The sequence below is a fragment of the Topomyia yanbarensis genome, chromosome 3, assembly GCF_030247195.1.
Source record: "Topomyia yanbarensis strain Yona2022 chromosome 3, ASM3024719v1, whole genome shotgun sequence".
Lineage (NCBI taxonomy): Eukaryota > Metazoa > Arthropoda > Insecta > Diptera > Culicidae > Topomyia > Topomyia yanbarensis.
The window spans coordinates 397,779,674-397,799,540 of record NC_080672.1 but is presented as its reverse complement, the minus strand read 5'-3'; the positions used below and the strand labels follow the sequence as shown (position 1 = coordinate 397,799,540).

General features: G+C 41.3%; 1 protein-coding gene across 3 annotated transcripts in view; it reads right to left on the bottom strand.

The window, feature by feature from the left end:
• LOC131693373 (multiple C2 and transmembrane domain-containing protein) overlaps positions 1-18,308 on the bottom strand; it is a 105,089-nt gene extending 86,781 nt beyond the window's left edge. For all 3 annotated transcript variants that reach the window (XM_058981136.1, XM_058981137.1, XM_058981138.1), the window contains exon 1: positions 17,795-18,308. In XM_058981136.1, coding sequence (XP_058837119.1) covers positions 17,795-17,843 — 49 coding nt within the window. In that variant the 5' untranslated portion in view covers positions 17,844-18,308. The remainder of the gene's footprint in view (positions 1-17,794) is intronic.
• Positions 18,309-19,867: the final 1,559 nt, after the last annotated feature.

Sequence of the window (19,867 nt, the reverse complement as noted above, 5' to 3'; positions counted from 1 at the left end):
TCCTCGTACATAGAGAATTTCAAACGTGTGCATTTAAAGGTATACGGAATCAAACGGTTTCACCAAATTCACCATCGCTTTCAAACTTTCCGGGAATTAAGTAAAGTAGTGATTCTCAACCTGGGGTCCGCGGACTCCTAGGGAGCCGCGAAGTCATTGCTGGCGGTCAGCGAAGAAAAATATATTTTCCGAGTGCAGATTGGAATTTCAAGTCTTGTTTCCTAATAAACTGAAAATAACATATTGATAGCATACAAAATTGATGTTTAACCGTGGGGTCCGCAGCAACCCAGGGCCATTTCTAAGGGGTCCGTGGTACGAAAAAGGTTGAGAACCGCTGAAGTAAAGAATATTTTTGAATTTTTTTTCGTGCTCGGTTTATTCAATTGTGAGATATCCAAATGCACGTACCTTCTTCTTAACACCCCTCACGAGAGCTTGTGCTAAGCTTGGGCCAAGATGACCCATGATTTTGGAGGGCCTGCTTCATGATGGTCCAGTTAATTGGCAATGCCGACGTTTCGAGGGATGAAGATCCTTTGTCACGAAATTGACCTCCTTAGCCTTGCATCACCCCAGAACAGCGGCTCTCAACCTTGTTTGCACAGCGGCCCTTTTCGAAATTACTCTGAGTGGTCCTTTGTAATCATCTTGGGTGGCAGCGAACCTCATATCATAGATTTCGTATGTCGGTAATATATCATTTTCAGCCTGTTAAAAAAACATTTGGAATTTCGCTGTATATCCGGATAAGGTATTCTTCTTCGCGGTCCCCCAGAAACGACTTCAAGGTCCCCTAGGGGTCCACGGACCCCAGGTTCAGAAGCACTTCCCCAGAACATCTCTCTAAATTTGGCCAGAAATGCGTAGAGCGATCGTGAAATCTCAGAAGTGGAAGTAAACGCTGTTGGAAGTATTCTTTCAAGTACACCTGTCCATTAACCGTTCCGGCTATCACCAACGGTGGGCTCCGCTTTCCACACGGGCAAATTGCCTGCCAAACCGTGCATTTTGTAGCAAAGACATTTTCTGCTTTCCAGCTTCCTCAGAAATGTCTATCGCGAATTGGTTAAAGGTAGTTTTTGCACCACATTACTCACTGAACTATTGAACTTTTTCTTGGAAACTTAGACGACCCGCTTGGGATCCTTTTCACTGTACGGAGATCCATTTAGACCACTTTTTCCTTCGAATCGACGGTCAAACGTTTGTTATACCATTTCAAAGCACGACTTACCGTAGGTTGTATCATTACCGGCTTCTTGCTAATGAAATGGTGAGAGATAACCAGAGTTCCTATCAGGGAGCCAGGTAATATTTTGTTCAAATCTGTGTGCACCATATGTAAAAATCTGCGAAAATCTGTACAAAGAAAAACGTAAAAGTTTGCCTCAAAAGAAGTTTTTTTAGTTTAAGTGCGAGGAGAAAAATTAAGAAATCTACGCTATTCTGTGCATTAAAACAAAAAACTGGAAATCCGGGCAGTTTTAAAAATCTGTGGAGTACCTGATATTTCTGATTCCTAGGTACTTGCGCAAAATTTTTTTAAGCTGTTCATGTTCTTCTGACTCTTTTTCGCCATGGGTGCAACCAATGTAAACATTAGACATTGAACTAAACTCACCTAAAATTTTAGTAGGTAATCCCTAATGGAAAAACCTATTTTATCCACCTAAGGGTACAATTGTGCCTTTACGAATTTTTCCAAACTATGACTAATAATCAATATTATATTGATAATTGTGAGAATGCCTATTACAATCTTAGTACACTTTGCACCTACACACAATGGTTCGTCAGCTACGAACCTGGTGAGCTACGTGTCGACGGCGGCACACTTGAAACAAAAAAAATATCATACTAAATTAGCCTAATCAGCATTAATTGAATGTTGTCTTCCCTCTAATTTTTACATGCGCCTTGTCCCAGGAAGCCGTAGTCGAGTGCAAGGGTCTAGACGAGATAATGACCGTTGAAGAACTACAGGGTGCACTGATCGAGCAGTGCAAACTGGATGTACCGACGACTATCCAGATTTGGAAATCGTATGGAGGAACTCAAACTGCGACGATGCGACTACAGGTGGCCGTTGCCAACAAGCTGGCGGAGACCGACAAGATAGAACTTGTATGGACGGTGTGTTCGCTGAGACTAGCTCCGCGAGTTACCAATCAGATGGAACGATGCTTCGACCTCGGACACCAGGCGAGGAACTGCAAGGGCTCGGATAGGTCTGCTCAGTGTAAATAATGCGGAGAAAAGGGGCACGTTGCTAAAGACTGTACGAAGCAACCAAGGTGCATGATCTGCAAACCGTACAACGGAAACGACCACACGATGGGGGGCTTCAAATGCCCTCCGTACATAAAGCCGAAGGCAGGCCAATGATGATGGAAATAACTCAGCTTAATCGCAATCATTGCGACATTGCACAGCTACTGTTGTGGCAGTCGACAACAGAAACGAAGTGCGACGTTGCAATTATTGTAGAGCCGTATCGTGTTTCCTCCTGATAACGGTAACTGAGTGGTGGACAGTGCAGGGATGGCTGCAATACAATTAATGGGCAGTTTCCCTGTCCAAGAAGTGATGGATAACACACACGAAGGCTTCGTGATCGCCAGGATCATCGGTGTATTCGTCTGTAGCTGCTATACTCCCTCAAGATTGACACCAGAGCAGGCACATTCCGTAAAGACAATCGAGAATTCATCATCGACATAACATTCTGTAGCCCTTCGCTGATGGATAACATGAATTGATGAGTTAGTGAACAGTATACAAATAGTGACCACCAAACGAACTACTACACCATTGGTCGGCGAAATTGTACGGTAACGCCGAGAACGAAGACTGGCTAGCGGAAATGGAAAACAAAGGACTTCAACAAGGACCTTTTTGTGGAAGCACTTCGTGCCGACAGCGTCATTCCAATTCCAAGTGCAGATGAGCTGTCGGAAACAGTAGGAAACAGTGCCGAGGAAAATGGAGCCGAGGAACTACCGGCGTCCGGCGTACTGGTGGAGCGATAGGCTCAGCATCCTCCGGGCTGCCTGCCTAAAGGCCAGTAGACGCATTCAGAGAGCAAGATCTGAGGCAGTCAGAGAAGAGTGTAAGATAGCATTCCGGGCGGCCAGGGCCGCTGTCAAACGCGAGATAGTGCTAAGCTAGTCCACTTGCTACAAGGAGCTGTGCAGAGAAGTAGACGCCAGCCCCTAGGGAAATGCTTACCGTATCGTTATGGCCAGTATCAAGGGTCCAATGACGCCAGTCGAAAGATGCGCCGACAAACTAAAAATTATCGTAGAGGGCCTTTCCCGAAGCACGACCCAACCGCACGTTGATGCAGACGGTGGAAATGCAGGTGACAATCAAGTTTCCAACGTCGAGCTATTTATAGTGGCAAAAGGGCTGAAAGCGAAGAAAGCTCCCGGACAGGATGGTATCCCCAACTGCGAAAAAAAAGACTGCGATCCTGGCATGTCCGGACATGTTCAGGATAGTCCTACAGAAATGCCTGGACGATGGTTACTTCCCGGATAGATGGAAGATCCAGAAGTTGGTGTTACTGCCAAAACCAAGGAAATCACCAGGATATTCAGCATCGTATCGGCCTATATGCCTGCTAGATACTCTTGGTGAGCTCCTAGAAAAAGTCATCCTCAACAGGCTGACGACCTACGCTGAAAGTAACAACGGACTATCGCTGAAGATGATGGACGCCATCCGCGACAACTGGTCAACGAAACGAATATGAGACAGAGGTCGATTGGGGTCACGGCGGGAGTAACTCAGGACTCCATACTCGGGCCAATGCTCTGAAATGTAATGTAAAACGAAGTGTTAACACTGAAACTGCCCAATGAAGTTGAGATTGTCGGCTTTGAAGATAATGTTGTCCTGACAATACCCGGCGAGACTCTTGAGGAGGTGGAGATGTTGACGGCAGAGACAATAGGCATCGTGGAAACCTGGATGGCTAAGATCATGTTGCAGCAGGCTCACTATAAGGCCGAGGTAGTGTTGGTCATAAACTATAAAAAAAAGCCAGTGTGTCGAGATCAGCGGCGGGGGACAAGCCAACCAATCGATGCGTGCGCTAAAGCAACTGGGTGTGATGGTCGACGATAAATTACAACAACTATGTCGACTATGTATGTGAGAAGGCCGCGAGGACAACTAAAGCGTCTCCTGGCGGGTGTCTTGTTCGTATTGAACTGAGGTATGGCGTACCGGCTAGGGCTGCTACGCTGAATTTAAAGCGGAATCAGACGAAGTTGACAAGCACGTTTCGTCTAATGGCTGTTCGTGTCACGAGTGCGTACAGAACGATATCGTCGGAGGTGGTATGCGTAATTGCCGGGATGATTCCCATCTGCATCACTCTGGCTGAGGACGTGGAGTGCTCCCTAGTAACAATTGAGGTTTTATGGAAGTTTTATAGCCACTAATAAAACTTAGATTGCATATATAGCGTGCTATAAAAATTTAATTGTTACTTGGGCTACCAGCGAAGAAATGCACGTTATGCATGGAAACTGGTCCGAGCGGACTCGTTGGCTAAGTGGAAGCAAGAGTGGGACAATGCTGAGAAAGGAAGGTGGACCCACCGACTCATCTCAAATGTATGAATCGCTTGGGTACATAGGAAGCATAGAGAGGTGAACTTCCATTTGACGCAGTTTTTGCCCGGGCATGAATGCTTCCGGAAGTACCTACATCGGTTTGGACACGCTTTGTCACCCTTTTGCCCGGAGTGTGTGAACGTGCAAGAGACACCGGAAAATGTGGTCTTAGAATGCCCTAGGTTAGAAGAGGTCCGAAAGGATATGCCTGATAAAACAGCGAACAATATCGTCGAAGAGATGTGCCGCGACGTGCATATCTGGGATGCTGTCAACAGAGTGGTTACGAGTACACACTTCGAGTTGCAGAGAAAGTGGCGAAGGGACCAACAAAGTAGCGTCATTGGCCAGAAAACCGTCGTGGAACCACAAATCGCGTTTCGAGAGAAATTCCGCCGCTGGGGAACTTTCCGTCAGTGTAGACTGGGTCCACCGCCGGGGACCCGTTGAGTAGTACGCGACGTAGCACCGGGTTCAGGTCGTCGGGGCGCCAGCGAACCGGACGTCAGGCTTCACCGGAATCCCAGGACCGACCTTAACACTCTACCGAGTAGCCAGTGAACCAGAAGCTACGCTCCACCCGGAATCGCTGGACGGACCTTTAGCACCTACTGGCTGGCCCGTTGAGTAGGCTAGGTCCACCGTCGGGGACTAGACCGAATATACGAAGCGGGGAGCTAAATGACTCACAGAAACATACATCGGTATCGGGAGCAATATACCGCTGAATAATTCACGGTAGCGTAGATTCGCCGCCGTGAACTACCCGACAGAATTGTAACGAAAATGGGAGCTAATTGGCTTACGGAACAAATACCGGTAACAAAAGAAATTCCATCGTCGGGGATCTCTCAGTCGCAGTAGGATAATATCTGAGTTGATCTCGATAAAGCTGGGAGTTAAAAGGCTTAAAGAAGCGGGTATCGGTGTCGGGGTAAATTCCTCCGTCGGGGAGCTATCGGTCGGAGTAGGATGAGTTCACCGTCGGGGACTATCCAAGTAGATCGTGATAAGCCCGGGAGCTGAATGACTCACGAAAACATGAGCTAAATGGCTCAAAGAATCAGAGCCTAAACAGCTCACGGGGACGAGAGCTAAGCGGCGACGTAATAGATGGAGACAGGAAGGAAGAGAAGAGTCGAGAGTTAAACCAAAGCTGATAGCTTGAGTCATTCCATGAACCAAGTGAGGCTCCTTTATGTAGGTCCGTGAGGAAGAGGGGCGCCAAAAAGTAAGTAGTGTATTAGGTGATTAGGCACATACGTGAGTCGTGAGTCCCACAGAGTGCCAATACACTAGAAGTCAGGCTTTTGAAGCTTTTTAAACCTTACCATAAATAATAGGCATTTGCCGGATTCGACGAACTGACTCGAATGGTATATAACACACGGTCCTCCGGGCCGGGATTAGGTTGTCGATGTTCAGCATGTTGCTTAACCTTTCTATGTGAGAAAGGCAAAGAGACATTTTTTTCAATAGTTTTCTAAAACGGGTACCCGTAGTAAAGTAAATTAATTCCGGAAACAGTCATAGATCTGTGAAACGAAGAAATGACGAATTAATTTATTAATTTGCAAAAAAGTATTTTTAAAGTATCTACAACTTTACAAAACCGTGAAACATGACTATAATCAAATTAAAAAAAAATATGGTTAGATAAAAATTATTTGATGGAGCATATCAATATGTACTCAAATTTCACCTTTTAATATATTAATATATATTTTTTGTTAACAAATAAAAAGACATTTTGCATTTTCCACAAAATTTCTCAAAATAAGTGCGACATATAATGTCTGTTATTCCAGAAAAGTGATTCTACGACAATAAACTCTTTGTTTCGGTGGAAAGATTTTGCCAATAACTGTACAGTGGGCTTTTTTTTTATTACGCTCAAAGCCCGACCGTGTTGCGACTGATAAAAAATGTATATTTTAATTTTGTTTACGCCGAAGCCGTAGCCAGAGCTCAAGGTGAAGCCGCTTGGATGCGGCAACGGTTTAGATGGAAACCAATTTGACCTGTTTTCTTTGAATATTCTATACCGAAAATTCCCCAGGACGACTTTCGACAAATTTTGCATTTGTTTGCATATCATTGTTGTTTGAGAATCGCTCGGGTGGAAGTCCAGTGTATTCAAAAGTTTACACAAGAAACCTGGTACTGTGTACTGATAATCTATATTATATGTATAATACAGGTTAAGAATCATTGAATGCACTCAAGTCCCCTTTATGCAGAATGAACTTTTCCGAAAACCGATTATCATCTTGTTCCCACACTCGAACAGCCGGTGTCGAACAATTTTATCTTTTCATTCCTCCGGTAAAACTGCTGAGCACTTGAAACTTTTCAAGGGCATTCATCCGTGGGAGAAAATTGAAGAAAAGAAAAACAATTGCGTCATACTGCTAACCAACTGAACTGATACGTTCAAAGCAGTGGTGGCTCAACATAGGAATAGATAATGCAAGGGTCCACAACAGCGAAAGCTTTCTTCGTACACCGGCTTCAAGCAACACGTTTCATATTACACTCAAGAGGAAATTCAACCCCCAACACAGAGCCTGCACAGAATCAGGTGTGATGTCAGGCATTATTGCACTATACCCAGTGTGACGTTTGTCGGTGGTGGAAGTGGTGTGTCAAAAGACGAAAAAGCATTCACCGCGTTAGCATTGTTTCCAGTGGGCTGGTTGATGTCGCGGAGAAGGTGTTTCTTCTCTCGGGGATTGTTCACCCGTAGCTATTTCCATCATAATCAAGAATAATGTTCGGGAGCACCTGGAGATTTCATTCCGGCATACGTGGCCACAGACACGGGTGAATTGCTGAATGCAGGTCGCAAATTCTCAATTTTTCTCTCCTCCGTTCAATCCCAAGTGCAGGATGTGACCAGGAAAGTCGGAAATAGCTAGGGTGGGTGCTCCTATAGTTGAGGTGTACCAATAGTTGCAGTAGTGGGTTATACGCCTAACTAAGGTACCAACCATCAACAAATATTTTTTTATCGATTCATTGCACTAAAATTATGCGACAATAAAACTGTTATCCTTGAAATTTGCTCAAATAACTATTGAAAAAAATGATTTTCTTAGAATTTTGAGCTCCCTTGCACCTATAGTTGATGTAGCGTACCTATAGTTGCATGTCCCATAAGAAAGCAATGGGATTTGCAACAATAGGAACCGAAATTAGCGATTGCACCACTATTGGTACATGTGTTCCTATAGTGGTACATGCGGTTTTGAATACATAAACTGGTTATTAAGCCATCTTTATATTTTTCCTATGAAGTAGGGACTGAAAGCTTTCGTTTAATATATTAACATTGCCCATAGGTCTATTAATCGATTTTTTATCAAAAGTTTTCCTTAAGCATGCGACTATTGGTACATCCACCCTATGCACTCGATTTTTTTCCTGATCCCGATAACCGTATCGATTTCGTATCTTGTTGTGTGCGCTGCTTCGATTATGTATATGAATAATTTATCAAAATTCAACCTGTGCTTTATTCTGCACAGTGGATTCACTTCATACAAAACCTGGACATAATCTCAAAAGAAGTTTAAAATGACTGAAAAAATCATCTAAGGATAATTTTCGTGTGCTGAACTCGATTTTCGTTAAATTGGGACGTTAATTTGAAAATTAGACAGCAAAGGTTTTTTTAATGGAGGTTTTAACCTTAAGACCATTCGCCTCGCAGTGCGCTATTGAAACTCGGAATTAGAGCGGGCAAAATCTGTTTCTTACTAAGATTTTTTCAAATTTATAAGATCATTTATAACATTTGCTCAAAAATTTGGTGAATACAGTTATGGTACATTTAGAAAAAAATATAAAATATGAAAACCGAAGATTAAATTTAAGTATTTTGTCCGGTCCGATCCCACTGCGCGGTGTGTGTATGTGTTTGCAGCTCGGATCATCGGAGACGAACCAACTGACCGCGTACGTCACGGACGGAACTGGAACGTGATAAAATCAACAACAAAATGATTCCCCGCACTTAATTATGCAGCGGGACAATACACGGATCAGTCACGGCTTTGTTTTGCTCAACCGAACAATCAGATATCAATCGTAATGGTTTTACCGGAAAGCTAATCGTCACGGGGGGAACGAAGCCGTACTTCGTGAAATCGGTTGGAGCATGGAGTGATGAGTTATAAGCCGCGTGATATTCAGAATTCATCAATCTGTTTTGACATGCAGGAAATTGAATATGTTAGTTGCAGTGTTAGCTCAAACTAGAAAATACCGGTAACGAAATTAGTGTTAGGGGGGGGGGGGTGGGTGGGTGGAGAAAGTTGGCGGTGTTTTTCATTTTCTTTTCCTAGGTAAATAGATTGTTTTCGACTATGGTAATTTTAAAAAGGGAAATGATTTTGGTAGTACAGTCACGTAAAATAGCGCAATTCTTATTTGTCTTCACCGACGTTTCGGCTCGTGAATAATATTCTTCAGGGGTAAATTTAGTGCGGAATATATCTGTCTTGTTAGTTCAAGCTAGAAATAATAATATCACTGATTGCTTTTCGATAGCTGAGCTAGCTAAAAAACTACCAGATTTTGGTGATTAATAGAGCTTTGGAGATCATGATAGAGTAATGCCCCGAGTCCAAACTTGGTTAAGAAACTGCCTGCCATTGTAAGAAGACGCCGGTTGAATTTGTTCTGCAGATTTCATAGGCCGGATATTGTCCCGCGAGACTGTAAACAAGTAAAGGTTATCGCAAACCGGGAAAACCAACCTCCGATCATAACTCGCATCGCCCGATTGAAATTCTGTCTTTCACAATAAAATAGTTGAAAAAACTCACTAGCACTTACTAGTGATGGGTGTCAATCCGTCGACATTGTTACTGACTTTTTCACCAATGATGCTTACAGTTTATGTTAGGGTACTGGATGCTGCTTTTATAGTTGTCATTGTTACCTGAATAGCTGCCACAAATTAGCCAACCGTTTGTGTTTCTGTGTTGGGTTGGTTTTCCGTAGATAAGTTGACAATCGGTTGAGATGCATTATCCTCTGAATCGTCCGCGTAAGGTTGTGCAGGGTGAGCGGTATAGTTACAGTACTTGCACGTAGGAGTTGAATCCTCGTGGGCGCATAACGTAGTTTGTTGAATAGCGAGTCCGTGAGTTTTGAGATTCCTAGTCAAGTGGGAAGGAATCGGTCTTGCGACCCGCATTTTCGCCAAAGAACACCGTTAGCAATACCCGGAAAGAAGTTTTCCTCAGTCCAAGATCAGACGGATTCTACTTCTCCGTATTGCGACATGCATTTTGCAATTAGCTTAGAAGGGGTACGCGGTGAAAGGTCATGTAGCCTTACCTCTATATAGTCATTTTCAATATATACGGGAATCTTAATTCCGATGTTGTCACTTTCAAACACCTGTTTTAAATTGTTCAGCTTCATTTGGTAGCCCAGGCTCAGACTTTCAAATACATCAACGTTTGGTTCGATTCTAAAAGCACGAAAGCCATATTAGGTATGTGTCAACGAAGCATAAATTTTCTTCGGAAAATAACTGAATCTTTTTTGGGTGCTCATCCAAGTAACCGGATAAGATTGTATCAAACAACGATGCATTCAGTAAGGGACCATCCATATACCACGTGGACAGTTTAAGGGTGGGGGCGGTCTTGGGGTCACAAAAAAGTCTCCGCTTGTCCATGGGGAGGGGTGGTGGTGGTGTAGGAAATATCCACTTGGGCTTTTCATAATGTTGTCTTTTATAAGAGAATGAAACAAATTTGTATCGTCATTGGTGTGAGAGCCCTTCAATTTTTTTTCGAAATTTTTAAATGGTCATAGTTTGTGAGTGTGCATGAATCTGTAAAAATTGAAAACATCGTTGGCAACTATTATCAAAAAAAGTCAGAAAAAATCGTTTGAAACAAAATCCGAGAAAATTGGATTTGATTTGATTGGATATTCTGTATCTCGGTCAAATCCTACTAATTTAATTTAAAATCCAAAGTTTCTGCCAATTCAAGAATCCATAGGTGATTTCAATTTTGTGTTATTATGATGAATCTTTAAAACTTTTGTTAATACGAAGAGGAAGGAAACGGGTCTTCCGTCTAGGATGGTCAACAATGGCGAAGTAGCGACTACGACGGCGACAAAGTGCTCCCTATTTGCCAGTTACTTCTCGAGTGTCTTCACGACTGATGCGCCAACTGCCCTCGAGCTCGAAAACGGATATTTTAGCGATTCCACTGACCTTTTCAATGTGTCACTTCAGCAGCAAAAATTTCCCGATGATTGGAAGTGTTCAGTCATGTTTCCGGTACACAAGAAAGGTGACAAAGGCAACATCGAGAACTACGGGGGAATCACTTCGCTGAGAGTCGAGTCAAAAATTTTCGAATCACTTATCAACGAGGTGCTGTTCTCTGCTAGTAAACATTACATAAGCACTTATCAGCACGGATTCTTTCCCGGTCGATAGGTGGAAACGTACCTGGTCTCCTTCACATCCTTTTGTACGGAACAAATGTCCAAACAACTTCAGGTGGACACGATCTACACAGATCTTATAAGGCTGCTTTCGACACTGTTAACCATGAGATACTGCTAACGAAGCTTGATAAACTTGGATGCACTGCCCGATTCTGCCGTTGGCTTCGATCGTACCTTGTTCGCCGTGAAGTCGTTGTTCAAATTGGTGACAATGAATCTGAGTTCTTTTCCAACCATTCTGGAGTGCCTCAAGGTAGTACGCTTGGTCCGCTACTGTTTTCACTGTTCGTGAATGATGTTGTTTCCGTCTTAATGCGTGGAGGGAAACTGTTCTTCGCCGACGACTTGAAAATATTTGTAATTATAAGGAAAGAAGCCGATTGCCGTGAGCTACAGTATCTCGTTGATACCTTTTATAGTTGCAGTAGAAGAAACATGATGGTTCTTAGTGTTGCTAAATGCTTTCATCGAACGAGGAACATGTTTACTTTCAACTACAATATCGCTGGAACTCAGCTGCAACGCGTTGATCATGTAAAAGATTTGGGCGTCATCCTTGATGAAAGGCTAACGTACACCCATCACTTCTCAACGATCATTGACAAAGCTAACCGTCTACTAGGTTTTATGTTCAAAATATCCAGCGAATTCCGGGACCCTTTGTGCTTCAAAGCGTTGTATTGTTCACTGGTGCGCTCACAGTTGCTATTCGCAAACGTCGTCTGGTGCCCCTACCATGCAATTTGGAGCCAAAGAATTGAAGCCGCCCAGCGCAGATTCATAAGATATGCGTTACGTCAATTGCCTTGGAATGATCCGCTGAACTTGCCACCATACGAAGACCGTTGTCGACTACTAGGATTGCACACTTTAGAAGATCGTAGATACGCGTCGCAAGCCACCTTCGTATCTAAGCTTCTTCTCGCCGAATATGATGTTCCCGATCTCCTATCACAAATTAACCTCTACGCACTAACCCGTGTCCTTCGTCCTCGAACACTGCTGCAGAATGAAATGCGTAACACTAACTACGCTGCCAACAGCCCGATATTAGCGGTGGTCCGTCGCTTCAACGATTTTACCGACATCTTCGACTTCGTCATTAGTTCTGCACAGTTTAGAAATCGTTTGCTATCCCTTTAGTTTAATTATTTGTAATCTAGTTCATTAAGACTCATTGTCAGATGGACGTAAATTGTTAAATACATAAGTACATAAATACATAAAACGTAAATATAAAAGATCATAATATCGTTCAGAAATAAGATATTTCCATGGAAATTTCACAAAAGACTGAAAAAGTGTACCAAAGTGTCTTTGGTACAAGTTTGAACGATTTTCATCAAGTGTTTCAGCAAAATTGGAAAATTGTCTAAAACCTCATTTTTATTAAACTGCTCGAAGAAAAATTGAAAACCCATCTGGACGTCGTAGGGAGGGAGTAGGGATACAGGAATTTACCACGCTTGTCCACGGAGGGAGAGGACGGTGTTACAAACGAAGGTTTTTGTCCACGTGGTATATGAACGGCCCCTTAGTAGATTCTTTACAAGCCAGAGGACACGAATCTCATCCGTATCGTCCGTATCAATCAAAATTTAATTACGTTTACTTTCTCATACTGTCATCCTGTTTAAATTTAAACCAAATAGATTTTCGCACAATTTCTGTTTAGTTTTAAAGTCAATCAACTGTTAATAGAATTGGTATAAACATATAAAATATTATAAATAACTAGATTTATAAATATAAGTAGACAGTGAATCAGTCAGCCTTTTCATCTCGTACAACTCGCATTGTGCATAATGCCTATCAGAAGAAAACGGAATCACCTCCGCCTATAACAGTGATGATCTCCGACGTCAAAGCCTTTCGAACTGAGCTCTTTTCAGATTGGCCGAAGAGGAGAATGTCGAGTTACAGCGGAAGAATTAATTGGCCACAAACGACTACTCCAGTATCTTACGGAGAAGTTATATAAATTTTATTCATATGATTTCAAGACAGCTAGACCATTCAAGGCTGTCTTGAAAGGGCTACCACAAGGTCAAAGTTTGGATGAAATATCCAACGAATTGAAAAAATTACTTGGCTTTTCTCCTTCACAAGTTATTCTTATAAAGAGAAAGGCTAGCGGCGATAACACGCCAGAACGCTCTGGAATTATCCAGCAGCTTTATTTAATTCATTTTAACAGTAATGAGGTTAATAATTTGAAAGTATTTAAAAACGAACGTTTTATGTTCCACGTGCGAGTAAAGTGGGAAGATTATAGACGACATGGGGGCAGAATTCAAAATCTGACCCAATGTCGTAGATGCCAAGGCTTTAGGCACGGCACAATAAATTGTCATTTGGATTCCAAATGTATGATCTGTTATGATAAATCGCACACGAAAGATACTTATCCGGTGAAAAAAACCACAAAAAGTTTCAATTTCGCTCATTTTAGCGAAAATCATAAATCGAATTTCTGGGGTTGTTCTGTTCGAGAAAAAATTATAAATTCTCGTTCTATACAACAAAAGCAACAAATAAAAAATGTACCTACTTCTTCAGGTACACTTCAAGAAAACACGTGTTAATCCGATTCAAAATAGATTAACAACATCTTCTACCTCCGTCACACCATCCTACAATGGTGTGTCATCTTATGCTTCAGTGGCAGGTAACAAGGCCAAAATAACGGCTACCGTTATCACGCCTACAAACTCGTTTGCACCCAACGCTTCCTTTAGTCCAATGGACCTAGGTAGCGTAACGGAAGAAAAATTAAAATACCTGCAAGACTCTATGTTACCTATGATGATTTCCATGTTAAATTCTACCTCCATGTTTGAAGCTTTTCAAGCAGGGTGGGAATTTGCTAACAAAATTGCAATGAATTTAAAGTTTAACAAGTTTAACAATGACTTTAAATAATCATTAAAATTTATTAAATTGGAATGCTCGTTCATTAAAAACGTGCGAAAACGAATTTTTCAACATCTTGAGGATACATAATGTGCATATAGCCGTTGTCACCGAAACTTTTTTAAAACCAAATATTAAATTGAAGAGTAACTCTAATTTTGTTATTCATCGATTTGATCGAATTGTTGGATTCGGCGGAGGAAACGCAATAGCGGTTAATCGCAGGATCAAACATTCCGTTACGCCGTCTCTTGACACCAAGGTGATCGAGAGTTTGGGTATCGAAGTTGAAACTGATCTTGGTATCATTTTATTGCTGCAGCCCATTTGCCTTTTCAGTGCACTGGCAAGCAAATTAATTTCTTGAAAGGAGACTTACAAAAACTTACAGGAATCGGTCGAAATTCTTCATAATCGGTGATTTTAACGCCAAACACCGAGCCTGCAATAATTCTCAAAGCAATTCCAATGGTAAACTACTTTTTAATGATTGCTCTGCTGGTTATTATTCAATTTTGTTCCCGAATGATCCTACGTGCTATTCGTCTGTAAGGAATCCATCAACAATTGATTTGGTTTTGACAGATCAAAGTCAACTTTGTAGCGAATTGATTACACATGCTGACTTTGATTCTGATCATCTTACAGTAACTTTTTCACTTTCTCAAGAAGCTGTTTCCAATCCCATTAGCTCAGTGTTCAATTATCACAAAGCGAATTGGGAAAGGTACAAAACTTATATTGATAATAATTTTAATCATGACCTTGATTTACAAAATAAAGCTGACATTGATACGGCATTACAAAATTTAAGTAATTCTATAGTTGATGCTAGAAATTTATCAGTACCAACAACACAGAAAAAATTTAATACTCCTATTATTGACGACGATCTTCAACTTCTGATTCGCTTGAAGAATGTTCGAAGACGTCAATATCAACGTTCTCGTGATCATGCTATGAAATGTATCTATCAGGATCTACAAAAAGAAATTAAGCATAGATTCACAGTCGTAAGAAATGAAAATTTCGCGAAAGAGGTTGAACAAATCAAATTCTAAACCTTTCTGGAAACTTTCTAAGGTTCTTAAGAAACCTCAGAAACCAATTCCAGCCTTGAAGGAAGGTGACCACATGCTTCTTACAAACGAAGAAAAAGCTTAAAAACTTGCTCAGCAGTTTGAAAGCGTCCATAATTTTAATCTTAACGTTGTGAGTCCTATTGAAACCGAAGTCTTACAAAAATATGAAAACGTTTCAAATCAAGTACCGTCTCTAGACGATATTGTTAAAACAAACTATGAAAAAGTTAAAAAATATGAAAGCTCTAGGTTATGATGGAATTTTCAACACTCTTCTTAAAAACCTTCCCGAAATCACCATGAGATACTTGGCCAAAATATTCAACAAATGTTTTGAATTAGCATACTTCACTGAAAGATGGAAAAATGCCAAGATTATTTCTATTTTGAAGCCAGATAAAAACCCAGCAGAAGCATCTAGCTATCGACCAATTAGTATACTCTCTTCTATTAGTAAATTATTTGAAAAAATCATCCTAACTAGAATTATGTCACATGTCAATGAGAATTCTATTTTTCTTCCTGAGCAGTTTGGATTTCGTATTGGGCATTCAACTACTCATCAGCTCGTGAGAGTAACTAACATGATAAAGGCAAATATCTCAGAGGGCTATTCCACTATTGCTCTTCTAGACATCGAAAAAGCTTTCGACAGTGTTTGGCACAAAGGTTTAATTGCCAAAATGTGGGATTTCAATTTTCCAATTTACATAATAAAGATAATTAAAAATTATCTTACCAACCGTACCCTACAGGTTTCTTATCAGAATTGTAAATCTAATAAGCTACCCGTTAAAGCAGGTGTCCCGCAAGGGTCAAGCGTCGCACCAATCCTATACAATATTTTTACCTCTATCTACTTACAGGTTGTAAAAAGTCACTTTTCTGAGATGATACTAGCATCTCAGCCACTAGTAGGAGTTTTCGTATTATCTGCAGTCGACTGAAACGAAGCTTGAATATTTTCAATGATTACCTAAAAATGGAAAATTTCCACTAATACGGCAAAAACACAATTGATTGTGTTTCCGCATAAGCCAAGAGCTTCTTCTCTTAAACCAAATAATAACCATATTATTAAATTTAATGGTCTGAATTTAACGTGGTTGGATCAAGTTAAATACTTGGGTTTGATTTACGATAAAAAAACTCACTTTTAAGGATCACATTGAATGAATCCAAACAAAATGCAACAAATATATAAAATGTTTATACCCTCTTATAAGTAGGAATTCTAGGCTCTGCCTAAAGAACAAACTATTAATTTTTTAAACAAATATTTAGACCGGCAATGCTATATGCAGTGCCAATCTGGGCAAGTTGGCAAGCGTACTCCCTGGTTTAGCACAAATGAGTTGCACAGACTAGCAAACATAGAAACGTTAGAAATTATGACGAACAGTATTATAAGCAACTTCTGACAAAAATCGTTGCAATCTTAAATTGCAACGATTAGCTCTCTTTATAGTTTATAAGTTAGTTTAGCTCCTTATTCATAAGACAAGTAGGTTTAAAACATCCTACTGAAAAAAATATTTAACTGCGAAAGCATATTATAATAATTAATAATAATTAACTGAATCATGTAAACAATAGGGATGAAAAGTCACCACTTGTGGCTGAACACCCAATATACTAAATTAGAAATGTAATGCAACCAAAACAATATAATCAAATAGAAAATAATATAAAAAAAGCAAAAAATGTTCGAACAAGCACCACAAACATCCTGTTCTGAGACAATTTTCTGGAGAAATATTTTTTGGGACAAAAAGTTGAGGTTATGTTTTAACCAAAGACTATCTGTAAAAACTGAACTATACACTTCATATGTGATATTTCCGTAATATCTCATTTTTCAATGTATTTCGACGCCAATTAAATACATTTTTATGCACAAGAACTTAGTGTTTTCGGTGAGCATGACATCTGCACTATTAAGATTTTAACGACTTCTTTTGAAAACTTATCTAGGTATATACTGCCGCTCTACGCATAATTGTCCCATGTGTATATGGAATCCCACAGCACATGGGACAGTTATGCCTATAGCGGTAGTATACGATTACGAAAAAATACGCAATTTTACAAGTTATAAGGAATTTGGAAATGGTTTGGTATACCGTATACCCAACTCCGTACACTGTGACATCGTCACACCAGGAACAAGTTCGTTAGATTCACATGGTGTTATCAAAACATAAAACTCATTACAATCTTCATCTTCTGGTGCCACAATAGATCTTCATTTACTCCGTGTCATGTTGAATCTAATGAATTTGCAATATCATTGCTGTCAGCTTTCCTTGTCGTAGGCCCGCTTACAAGTGGTAGGCACCTACCACAAAAAAACGTCAGCTCCTATGAAAGAGCAACAGGATCCCCGTGTGCACATCTATTAAACTCGAAGGGCCGTTCCCCCAAACCACGTACTCGTCCGTGCCGGTCGGTGACACGAGCAACAGAAAAAAGGTGATTTTTTACATTTCATGAACGGCAACCGTCCACGGGAAATTTCGTGGAAAAGCACCCAACGTCAAAGAATATAAAAGTCATTTGATGCGGTGAATTATTAAATTTGTTTTGCATGTGAGCGGGTAGGTCAGTTGGTATGTGTATGTGTGGTGTATGTGTGTTTGAGCGACAATGTTTAGGCAAATATGATGAATGAAAGGGAGGGAGAATACTTACTGCCACTGCTGCCAGTAGATGGCGTTGTCGCGACCGTTAAGTCTGCCATATCCACCTGATGGAGCACGAAGTCGGCTTCTGTCGGCTAGAATGGAATCCTTACACGCAAATCGTTTCCGGAACAGTGATGCGAGTCGAGGCGTTGCCGTTGTCGTCCTCGTGGTAGAACAAAAATGCACAACATTCACTGTTGCGCTCTGTTCACTGTGGAAAACCACCTGCAGAGCCGCCACCACCCCCGGTCGATACTTGCAGCAGCGTTCTGACGTTCGTGTCGGGTGAAGGAGGCAAAATCATCGTGTTTCACCGGCTCGATGCCTGTTTGTGCTTCAATGTGGGAAGGCTTTTGCGTTAAATGTTAGCGCCTTTCAATTACTGTTGTCGGTGGTCGTGATTTTCATACATATCGAATATCAGGCAAAGCTGAGATTTGTTTTGTTTTGTTTTGCTAGACAGCGCTATTCAAAAAATATGAAATTTAACACTGTTCAACTGGTTGATTCGGAGGTCCACTTTCCGCTGCCGAAGGGTACATGAAAAGAATGATGGAAAAAAAAGGTTTATTTGTTAGCTGGTTATGGCTTGCGTGTTGGAGTCGAAAATTGAACAAAATTGACGGCTTACTGTTGGTGAATGTTCTCTACCAGCTTAGTTTTCTTAATCCCTCGTAATTCGAAACAATTTACTAACATGAGTATCATTCACACAACCAAGCATTTCTCGTATCCTACATTTACAAATCTCATCGTTGCTCTTTTCGCAACGCTAGCTGAGCGTAAATTTATGGTCGCACCCACCGGGGACAGAAATGGAAGGAAATAAATCAACAAACTGTCGGAAAGGTCGCATTATAAGAGGAGCTTCTCGGTATCTATGAACCACCTGAACCTGAACATTCAGCATGAAGCAGTTGGACTACGCTTCCTAGGTAGGTATTTGTTGAGCTGAAAGCATTTGAATTATCTACTTAGTAATGGTATTGCTTTATTATTTCGAGAAGGCCGACGATTGCCATCGAATGGTGATTAGAATAAGGTTTTCTTATTTAGGTTTATTTTTCGTCGGTCGATGTTCACACAGAATGCCTCTATCACTGACGTCAGAGAGGCGTACTTAGATGAGAAAGATGCAAAACAATTACCGGGACCAACGGTTTTACTTTCTTTCAGAATAGGGTGACCATACGTCCTGGTTTTTCATTGACTGACCTGGTGTCCTGGGAAATCGAGGAAAATGTTTGATTTGTTCTGGTTTTTCTCCTGTGTGTCTAATTTGTTTCTATTTATTGAGTTTTCGCTTTATTCACGCTGCTCCAGATCGCAGTTACGACCGTCCGCAACCATTTTTTAGCATTAAAAGATCCACGGCTCAGATAAGCTAATGCATAAATGATATAACAACTACCTAATAGAAGACTGGCCGTTGAGCGCAGACTAACTTGGTGAGTCTAGCATCCTACATAACAGGGAATATGAGATAATGGTTGTCATTGGGGATTGCCAGATAACGCACAGGGAATGGACGATTTCAGCATGAAACTTTCGCTGATGGTGGTGTAGCAAGAAATGCGTGTGTGTATATCTGAAAAAGTGCTTGGTGATCGAATTCCGACGAAAGACTTTCTGGCAGAGTTCTTTCTCCCTGACCCCCAGAACTTTTTTTCTGCTGAAGCTCTGCCTGCCAGAGTCCAGAAACTTTTAACTGCCGAAAACATGTGCAGAAGGCACAGTTGAGGTGGAGGCAGTACCCTTTCGACTGTCCTGGTTCTTTACTCGCCTGATATGGTCACCCTATTTCAGAACGAAGGTATCACAAGATGTTTTCCTGCCGCTGCACCGCCCCATTAATTGCTCCTGTTTCCGAAACCATTTCATCGCTGACCATTTCAGCATATGCTGCGCGTTCATTTGCTCCCGCCGCTGCTGCCACCAGCACTAATAACATCAGATCCACTTACTACTAGGCAAATACTGCTAACGCAACCGTATGTTTCAACACTGGCACCAATGTACGTACTGTCTTCAATGATCAACCCCACCGTCACGTCAACATTTTCTGCAGTAGTCCTCGGTT